This window comes from Dreissena polymorpha, chromosome 12, assembly GCF_020536995.1.
Source record: "Dreissena polymorpha isolate Duluth1 chromosome 12, UMN_Dpol_1.0, whole genome shotgun sequence".
NCBI lineage: Eukaryota > Metazoa > Mollusca > Bivalvia > Myida > Dreissenidae > Dreissena > Dreissena polymorpha.
In genome coordinates this window covers 32,506,275-32,516,296 of record NC_068366.1, presented here as the reverse complement: position 1 = coordinate 32,516,296, position 10,022 = coordinate 32,506,275, and the positions used below count along the sequence as shown (strand labels likewise).

Genomic DNA, 10,022 nt, shown 5'->3' with positions numbered 1-10,022 from the left:
CATAATCATATCGTCACAAACATTCAAGAAACAAAACAAAATTTAGAAAATAATTTAGATATAAAATATTTAGTAACTGGTGATTGATCAATTTATTTGAAGCCCCTGTTTTGACATTAAAATGATACAACGTACAATTTTTGCATGTAGTGTCATTGCTAAATTAAAGTTAGCTACTGTAAAGTATTAAATCTGAATTTGAATAGATGTATGTATTCTTCATTTTTAGAGCTTATAACTGGTGCTGGTGGTAAAAGTAGAACATGTTATGAATTTTTGCTAGACTGAAATTGCATTTTTAGTGTCAACAGCACCAGCTTAATAAGCTGAACTGTTGATGAATGTAAGAAGAAGGTTAGCGACCTAATGGTGAAGGCCCGTAAAAAAGAAAGAGCCAGGGTGCAGTATGAGCGGGGCACGGGTGGAGGACCCCCTTCAGAGGAATTGAGTCCTCTAGAAAAAAAGGTAATTTCAAAAGCGCTTATATATTCAGATTTATTTTTGTTCTTTTTACTGAGTGTTAAATATAATTATTCTTTGTATGATAACCAGAAAATTACCTTTAAATTGTAGATGCTGGAACTCCTTCCTTTGGAATCGGTACATGGCCATGAAGATGGTTTTGATACCTTCAAGCCCAGTTCTTCATGTATTCCATAATTCCATGAACTACCACAAGCACTGGCCGAGATAAAAGTTGTTTTGTATGCAATTGTATATATATATAAAGATTTATGATAATTGCTTAAAAGTGACATTTATATGTTATGCATTATAAATACATGGAAGTTGTTATTTATAATTGTGTTCGGTTTATGATCAATATATTGATTTATTTGCATGAGCACTGCATTTATGAAACTTAATTTATGAAATTTATATTATAGCATCAATGCATGGTCTGGGTAACTCATCCAAGTCTGCTGTAATTGGTAAGTCATATGATATATATTAATATTAATTTTTATTAACTAATTAACCAATATGTTGATGACACTATTCGGTTACTTCATATCTTGTCTTGTTTTGCATATACAACAGCCTACAAATAAATTTCAATAATTTATTTAAGTATATTTAATTTGCTGTCCAATACAAACTCTAATAATAAAAAGTATTTCATTATTATCATTTAATGCATACGCAAAAATCGAAAAAGACATGGACACTGTAAAGCATGTCTTTCTATTTTTATTTCCAGAATACAAGGTTGATGACAGCACGCCTGAGCCCAGTGGTAATTATTGTAGCTGTATATAAATAAGAAAAATCAAACTTGACAATATTAAAATATTAACAAGCAAATTCGTTGAATTGATATCCCCCGCCTATATACTTCTGGACACAAAAGTGTTATATTTGACACTAAAAAAGCATTTTTTCAAGATACAAAGGGCCATAACTCTGTTTTTAACAGATGGTTTACAATGCCATTTTGCGTGCATCATCCTCTTATGCATATATATACTCATACCAAGTTTCAATGAAATCCGCCAAAGCACTTCCAAGATATGGCTCCGGACACAAAAGTGCCGGACGGACGGACAACGCCAAAACAATATCCCTCAACCTCTGGCGGGGGATAAAAAGGGTTTATTAGTTTAGTACAGTCTCATCATCATATATACAATCAAACATAAGCACAATAATAAAATGCTGCCACTCGGAAGTATCCAGTTATAACTTATAAGAGACTAGAGAATTAAATCAACATATAAGTCATCATAATACCTCTTTTCCAAATACCATGAAGTTATATAGTCTCCACTAAAGTCTGGCAAACAGTTAACACAGCTTTGCACAATCTTAGAGTTATGAGACTTATTCGCATATATCACAGTACAGTGAAAGACTATATTACATATCACAAGTTTGATTGCCCCCACTGACCTCACTATATAATTTGCCATAAGAAATTAACCATAAAATACTGAAAGCGAACATAAAGCACTATTGCGCAATGTGTAAAAAAAATGACATACAAAATCATATATCGCCTATGGTCAGACCATCTACGAACTGGTCAGTGGTGACACTCAAACACAGGGATATAACATGATTTATCAACTTTAAAAAGTAATGTTAAGTCATTTAAACAATAAAATTCTGAAGTATTAAAACAGTTTTCATTTTTGGTCGGAAATGACAAACACCAATTTATTAATACTACATGAATGATGGTTTAGTACGTAAGTATAATAGAAAGTATAACAAACATTTAAACAGGAAATTGGTGGATACACTTAAAACTTTGAATTTAAGAGTGACTGAGTCAACTTGAAAGGTGTGTACTCATCTCCCACCTAGAACATTAGTTTACATTATAGCATTATATCCTTTCATAGTATTTCATTTTGATTAAACATGAAAGCTGTAAAATCTTGCAGATATTCAGTGTCAGCAAAGTCAGAAAGCTGCCAGTGTGAGTTCCACACCAAGTAAGTGTAATACAACATAAGTTTACAAAATTGAAATAAATAATATCCAATATGCTTATATGCCTTCCAGTGAAAATTAAAAAAAAAAGTTTCACATCACTTTACAGGCAAAAGAGAGAAGACGCCACAGAAAAGGAAAATAGGTAATTTGAAAAATTGTTATTTAACAATATTTGTTATGCATGAGATTTCTGATAACAAAGGCACATGCGTCTACCTCTTTCAATCAATTACAGAAAGCTTGAGATTATTCGCTCCTCACTACCGTACTATACAATACAGTACTTTATAATAATTATTGAGGGAAAGTTTCGAAAAAATGCAATATGGGTGTACTGTTCAAGAAAGTGGGAATGAGAAAAGGTAGACAGATGCATGAATACAATGTAGTCTGATTACTAAATTTCAATATAACAGGGTATAACTATCAAGTCCCTAAATATTTCTTACATGTACTATAATGCAGGGTTATACACTTAACATTTTTACCCATTAGCCCAACAAATTTTAGGAGCCTTGGCTACTGGACTTGTAAATTTATATCGCTGTTATTGTTTGAATCGGTTATTCAGGTGATGTTACAGCTTACCAGGAAAGGCTGATGGACTTACAAGAGCAGCAGCTCAAACTAAAGCGAATGAAAATAGAGGAAATGCAGAAGATGCGAAAGGTTGAAGAGCAGAAGTTGGAGGAATTGAAGAAGATCCATACTTCTGTGGATGCCCTTTTGTCATTTGTTATGCTAAATCAGTGTTAAGTAGAGTATAAATCGTCAGGACTCCAGTACTTGTAGTTAATGACTTGAAACCATTTCAACCTTGCACCACTCAAAATGTGCAGTTCCATGAGTTACACATGCATGCCAAATATCAAATTGCTATGATCAATACTGCAAAAGTTATGACACAATTTTAACTTAGGTTAAAGTTTGGGACAGTCACACACAATGACAGACAGACAGACAGGCCAAAAACATTATACCCCCTTTTTTAAAAAGGGGGCATACAATTATAATTACAAGTACATACTTAATTTTCCTTAATCAATAGTGAAACAGGTAAATTTTCACTTGCTGAACATTATCACCAACATCAACCAAATAATTACAATTCCATGTGGGAAAAAGCCAGTCGAATGATAAGCCCTAGTCAATCAGAACACAATGCAGGCGTATCATTCGACTGACTTTGAATTTTCAATGAAGCTGGTAATAAGAACATATCCTTTAAAACATTGCAATTATTCTCTGCCTGCATTGCTGATTGTTGCCCTCAGGATACAGAGTCTGTGGATCTTCATCAATGTCCACTTCTTCTTTTTCATTGTCAAAAGGTATCTTGAGGTCAAGGCACAAATTGTGGAGTTTGGCACACACCACAACCACCTCCATACACTTGCCAGGACGGAATGGAAGGACACCACCACTTCTATGCAGCACCTGAAATTGTTTTTTCATATTACCACTAACATGGCAGACCCTAATTTTTTCTAACTGACCCAACCGTTTTTTTTTACTCTTCCAAGTAGAGATTAGAATGAAAGAATTTACTGGTTTTCAACATGTTTTTTAAACTTGACCGTTTTCTCATAATTAGAATTGTTCTAATTTGGAAATACACAGAAATATTCAATGCTTCAAAGACATTTGGAAGATTTTGTCATTGAAATATATAGTTCTATGGTAATCAAATAAAGCAATACAATCCTGCAATTTTGACCAGCTACTCAAGCTAAAGATTTAAATACAGTCCTTACAATATTTCTTATTTGATAACAATAGTTATTGGCATGCATAACACGTACTCGTTTTATTATAAATTGCTTAAAAAAAAAAAAGAGTTAAAAAATAGTGATACATGTACATAAATCAACATGAAAAAAAACTGACATTAATTCTGCCAAGCTACACAATTTTAAGAAAAACAGAATACTTATTTATAATATACTAAGTATGCGATTTGAACAAACACTCAAATTTACCTAAATCTAGCCTTCAAAAGTCCAAATGCTCTTTCAACACAAATTCGAGTTCTGCTGTGAGCCCCGTTGAATCGCAATTCTTGTGCTGTTTGTGGGTTGTTCTAAAACAAAAGGAAAATTCATTTCAACCATTGAAAATTGCAAAGTAGTTCATAAACAATCTGAATAATCTATTGTAAATATTTTTCAAATAAAAAATTATAAATAAATGTTTAGAGAATGTTATTCTGAAATTAAAAAAATAATAATGGAAATGTTTATTTCCATATAAACAAGCAAATATATTAACTTGGTATCCGCCGCCGAATGAAAAGTTCTTTAGATTTAATCAATAAAAGGTACAACTCCGAAAAGACATAATCATCCTGAATACACTAAGGATGATAATACACATTTAGTTTGAATTTCATTAAATTCCATACTACAGCCGAGACAGACAAAATGCTCAATTTCAGTCATTTAAAGGTCCATAACTCTAGAAATGAACACCAAAAATCTATATTTAGCACCATAATATGCCACTAAACTGAAGATTTATTTTAAATTTCATGACCTTTCTTACAATAGTTATTTACAAATAGCTCATGGCAGAAAAAAATACTGAATTTCAATCAATTAAGATTACAGTACTCTTGAAATACTCTCGAGCCCTACAAAATTTATGTAATGAACCACTGCATTATGATGATTCACATTTATTTTAGTTTAATTACATTCCATGCAATAATTGCTGAGAAAATAGCTCTGTACTGACAAAATTCCATTAATTTCAATTACTTATCAAAAGGTTATTTTATTGTTGATTATATTGTAGAGCATAAGCCGTCAGTATGCCCCTTTAATACAACAAGAAGATAACAAAAACCTACAATCCATGAAAATACCTTGGGTGTTATCAGGTATTCTCTCAATGGATAACCAGAATCTCCCAATAGCCATCCTGGCTTGTTGGTAGCAAGGTGGTCCTTCAGTGAAGAGTTGTCAAATACTGTGGCATCGTGTGTTGAACCAGGCCACTTTGCATTGACATTGGTAAACCTGTGCATATTTATGACAATGTATCAAATGCTTAAAAGCGCATTTCAAACCGCATGCTAACAGACTAAAATGGACTTTTAACAATACTTCAGTGTACAATATATTCATTGAAAATTAGAAGTTACGTTGAGCTAGAGTTCAAATCGTGTTGGGAGTAATATTTTTAGGCGTTTTAAGTTGTTGTAATAATTATTTCATCAATAAAGTAGTGTTCCTCATTTTCTTATATTAGTAAAAATTGGACTGTGTGCTATACTTAATGTTAGCATTTATATAGGTTAATACTGTCAATATGCCCCTTAAGTTAATGATGTACTTTATTGTTGATTATTTAAAAAAAAAAGAAAGACATAATTATTATAACTATATGAAAAAGGTTTATACAATTAGTAATGTAATTTTATTTAAATACAAACATCTATGTCGTTATTGAAACTGGTTCTAAGGGAACAAAACAAAACTAAAGCTTTTTCATAGACGTGATGAATACCTCCACATGACACATTGAAACAGAATATTTTACATGTTGTCTTCACAAAAAAAGAGAAGCTAATTAATGGCATTTCTAAGGAATTAGTACAAAGTGTGACCTCCACCATGGAGATATTGATGTTACTCTTTCCCATGACAGAGTGACTGCCATATTTGTGGCATTCTGAGAAAACTGGGCATAATGCAAGTGCGTGAAGTGTCAGCCCAGATAAGCCTGTGCAGTCCCCACAGGCTAATCAGGGACGACACTTTTCGCCTAAACTAGATTTTCGATAAGATTATATGTCTCTTACATCATTTAAACAATAAATTCAATTAACCCATTCATGCCTAGCGTCCTGAAAAAAGGACATTGCAAACAGCGTAGACCCAGATGAGAGCCGCATGATGCGGCGTCTCATCTGGGTCTACGCTGTTTGCTTAAAGGAATTGTAGTAAGTAATATTCTAAATATAGAAATTAATATACTAGACATCCCTAATTTTGGAAATAAATTGATCCAATCTAAAAGGATGGGAGAGTCCACTGGGCATAAATGGGTTAAAGCATAAATTGTCGTCCGTGATTAGGGATGACAATTTACGCACAAGCATTATGCTTAGAAAACAACACATATAGCCCCCCTCTCCCTACCAATGGGGTACAACAAAATAAACAAACCTTAGGCTGCTATCCACAACAGCTTGAATGTTTACAGCATGGTATCCTTTTCGGCACACATACGTCTGAGAATTTTCAGATGGAGCTTGAATTGGGATCAGTGTTCCATCCACAGCGCCTACAACATTCGGGATTCCTGCTACACGATGGAACTTCTGTTTTGTTGCAGCAAGGTCATGCAAAGATGTTGGGAACGTGATGTTGTTCAGGTTTCGGTTAATGGCACTTATAACCTGAAAGTTATAGAATGTCTCATATTATAATCTTAAATATTACAATCTACTGGTTTTTATTTTTTGATGAAGAAGATGGCCTCCACAAAGAATGTGCTTATGTTATTCATATATGCAAATAATTCCTTTTTTTCAATGAATTCATAGCAGTAATAAATAGTCGCTTCATGAATGTTAGGGCATCTAATTAATTAATAAAGCTTTGGAGTTTATGCAAATAAGATGCTGGAAACAGACATAATTTGTGCATACATTGAGGTGCATTAGTATACATGAACCATTTTTTGCCTTAAGGGTACAAACCCGATAAAATCATTTTTTATTAGCAAAAGTTCATTAACCATTATATCGCTGTAGGTTGGAATATGTCAGCCTGGTTAGTGGCATTCTAAAGCTAAGTTCGTTTTAGCAATGATGCGTTTCAACCGCAGAAGAATTAAACAGCTTTTAATTGAAAATTGTTCAATTAATTTAGGAGAATGTTTTCACAATAAAGTTTTCTTAACCCTTTGAGCGCTGGAACCGGAATTTGAAGGCCTTTGCAAACAGTTTGGATCCAGATGAGACGCCACAAAACGTGGCGTCTCATCAGGATCCAAACTGTTTGCTATTCAGAAAGTATTCTTTGAAAAAAATCGAAGAAAATGCTTATTTTAGAAATTCAGCAGACAACATTTTAGCAGACGACAAATTTCCCAGCATGCAAAGGGTTAAGACATACCTGTTGAATACACCGGCACACTGAGCTCCTGCTGACTCCATGGAGATCTCCAACCTCGCTAAAAAAATATCCTTTTGCAAGGTAACGTAGTGTTACTAGGAGCTGAAAAAGAGACCCATGCAATCCAATAAAAAATATTAATAAAATTTGTCTCTCAAAATTACTTATAGATACATAGCTACTTTGATACTTAAATATTTGTTTTAGTTGGATCCTTTGTGTGTGTATGCATATAACTTACAAACCTACTCTCTAATCGTTTAAAAATATTTATAATACTTATAAGCCCATAAACCCTCAATTCAACGAATATTTCGTATAATATTTCGAAAAAACATAAAGTAACACATAAACAATCAATGTTCCTTGTAGCAATAGCCGATATTTCAACGCCAGATGTGGTCTGGTAATATAGATTTAACAAGATATGTTATCATACGACGTATATTGTTGAATTTTTGGCTATTGCTATAAGGAACACTGATATTTTTATGGGTTAACTTTATTTTACGAAATATTTTGCGAAATATTCGTTGATTTGTTAGTATTTATGTTAATTTAAGACCTTGTACACAAAAATTGTGAATGTATTCTTCGATTCTTTCATGTTTTTGCATTCGTAGTTTTTTTAATTTCCTCCCTGCATATGTATATTTGATTAACATTAATTTAGTTGCGCGTTTGGTTTGTGATCAATACTGTGTGGATCGGGAGGCTCTTAAACCGGTTTAAACCACCAATGCTTTGAATTGACTGTTCAAAGGCGTTGATCCCAGTTTTAATAAACACATTGTTTAAAGTGGGTGAGCTGTTAAACAAAATATGGAGAGAATAAGAATTTCTGTCCTGTTAGAGTTTCTGGAGTTTCAATGTTCGCTATATTTCACTTCTCACGGGAAAATTGTTTTACCCCAGCTATGGAAATCATAAGAAATCAACACATCCAGCATTATTATTTTATACAATATGTTGGTCTCACACATTTCACAGGTAATCTAAAACTTGCCATTAGAAAAACAAAACAAGAACACGCCACCACCAGTTATTGCTAAGTCAATATGCTGGTTTTAGACATCACCACTACCAGTATCATTATTTTAGTCAATAAGTGGGCGTAGTACTTGTCATGGGCAATTATTCTTACATAACAATGACACATATATAACACAACCACCACCAGCATAATTGTTTAGTCAATTTGCCGGTCTTACATTCCTCAAGAGTAATTAGTTTACACTAGCTACAAGACAAGCATCACCGACAGCAAAATTTATTACGTCAATAAGTTATTCTCACATTTCTCAATTTCACATTTTCACAATTTGTTTACACTATCCATACTAACATAAATATATATAAGAATAAATCATAGTGTATAATAAGCACAGTTGGTGGTAGAAGTTGTGTCTCAAATAATTGATTAAAGTTATAAAAATTACTAAACAGTATATACAAATTCGATTTCGAATTTGTGTTCCAAAATTTCATTGTGATTCAGTCTGATTCTGCTGTTCAGAAGACTCGTTTGTGACTTTTCACACCGTTTATGTTTATGGGGAGGCACACATTGACTAATAATGTCTGCAGCACGCTGAATGAGATCCGGTACATGTAACAGGGTTTTCATAGTGTTGTGTGTATTCTGATTCGCCATTACCAGTTGCCTCAGGGATGACTTGGATGCTTACTTCCGTTAATTCCACGTTCTCACAAGACCTTATAATCGACTCACCCACGAGATGAACGAGATCGGAATATACTTCTGAATATTGTTTCCTCAGTTTGCTGAATGCTCGTCATGTTCTTCTTCTTTTTTATCCCCACCTGTTTGGAAAAAAATGTAAGGTCACTCAGTTTAATGTGTGTTAATATGTAGTTCTACCAGAACTAAATAATCATTGACTTAACATGCCCAGGCTTTTCAATTAATGCATTCAGGATGCTCATGTACAAGTTTTTTTCTTGTTTAATAAAATTAATTCTGATTTCAACTAATCCCTTTGAGACAATTTTTAACTGGGATTTGATGTCTCATAAGTTTGAATGTCATACCCCATAGCTTCGGGTCACAGTTATATGTGCATCAAAAAAAATAGAGGATTTTCGCTACAATTTCAGTTGGTTTGATCCGTAGCAAAAATGTTGTTTTGTTTTACTACAAGTTTTGCTAACAATATTAATTTTACACCTTTTAGTATTTTATACTAGGGGCAGATCTGTGCAGGTTCTTTTTGCACTTATCGTAAATATAAATATGATTGACAGTTACTTAACTACAAAAGTGTGTTTTTCATTTTGCCTTTGGCATAAAATTCAAGTATTAAGTAATTCAGGCTTGCCGATAAAATATTATTAGTAAATTCGATTATATACTGATGAAGGTAATACTTTTCAATTTAACTGCATCGGTGCAGTCCTAATCAAAATATCGTAAAATATGAGTTAAAAACAAAACCTTAC

At 33.0% G+C, this 10,022-nt stretch overlaps 2 protein-coding genes across 2 annotated transcripts; one reads left to right on the top strand and one right to left on the bottom strand.

The window, feature by feature from the left end:
- The first annotated feature begins 207 nt into the window (after window positions 1-207).
- On the top strand, window positions 208-3,296 carry LOC127854153 (uncharacterized). The gene is made up of 7 exons (XM_052389155.1): window positions 208-465; window positions 574-649; window positions 888-932; window positions 1,202-1,237; window positions 2,388-2,438; window positions 2,546-2,581; window positions 3,011-3,296. The coding sequence occupies exons 1-7, from the start codon at window positions 367-369 to the stop codon at window positions 3,193-3,195; spliced, it is 528 nt and encodes a 175-aa protein (XP_052245115.1). The 5' UTR covers window positions 208-366; the 3' UTR covers window positions 3,196-3,296.
- A 367-nt stretch (window positions 3,297-3,663) lies between these two features.
- LOC127852508 (putative nuclease HARBI1) lies at window positions 3,664-8,512 on the bottom strand. Its single transcript, XM_052386466.1, has 6 exons — window positions 8,457-8,512; window positions 7,563-7,725; window positions 6,609-6,841; window positions 5,303-5,456; window positions 4,419-4,519; window positions 3,664-3,865 (listed from the first exon to the last, which is right to left on the bottom strand). The coding sequence occupies exons 1-6, from the start codon at window positions 8,510-8,512 to the stop codon at window positions 3,664-3,666; spliced, it is 909 nt and encodes a 302-aa protein (XP_052242426.1).
- Window positions 8,513-10,022: the final 1,510 nt, after the last annotated feature.

What these genes read in the sequence shown, in the direction of transcription:
- LOC127852508 (XM_052386466.1), bottom strand. Translation starts at nt 8,512, where the DNA reads ATGCTGGATGTGTTGATTTCTTATGATTTCCATAGCTGGGGTAAAACA. An exon ending in TGTGCCGGTGTATTCAACAG is followed by an intron (nt 6,842 to 7,562) that starts GTATGTCTTAAC and finishes TATAACTTTCAG; the next exon opens with GTTATAAGTGCCATTAACCG. An exon ending in GTTGTGGATAGCAGCCTAAG is followed by an intron (nt 5,457 to 6,608) that starts GTTTGTTTATTT and finishes AAATATGCACAG; the next exon opens with GTTTACCAATGTCAATGCAA.
- LOC127854153 (XM_052389155.1), top strand. Translation starts at nt 367, where the DNA reads ATGGTGAAGGCCCGTAAAAAAGAAAGAGCCAGGGTGCAGTATGAGCGG. An exon ending in ATCCAAGTCTGCTGTAATTG is followed by an intron (nt 933 to 1,201) that starts GTAAGTCATATG and finishes TTTTATTTCCAG; the next exon opens with AATACAAGGTTGATGACAGC. An exon ending in CAGTGTGAGTTCCACACCAA is followed by an intron (nt 2,439 to 2,545) that starts GTAAGTGTAATA and finishes ATCACTTTACAG; the next exon opens with GCAAAAGAGAGAAGACGCCA.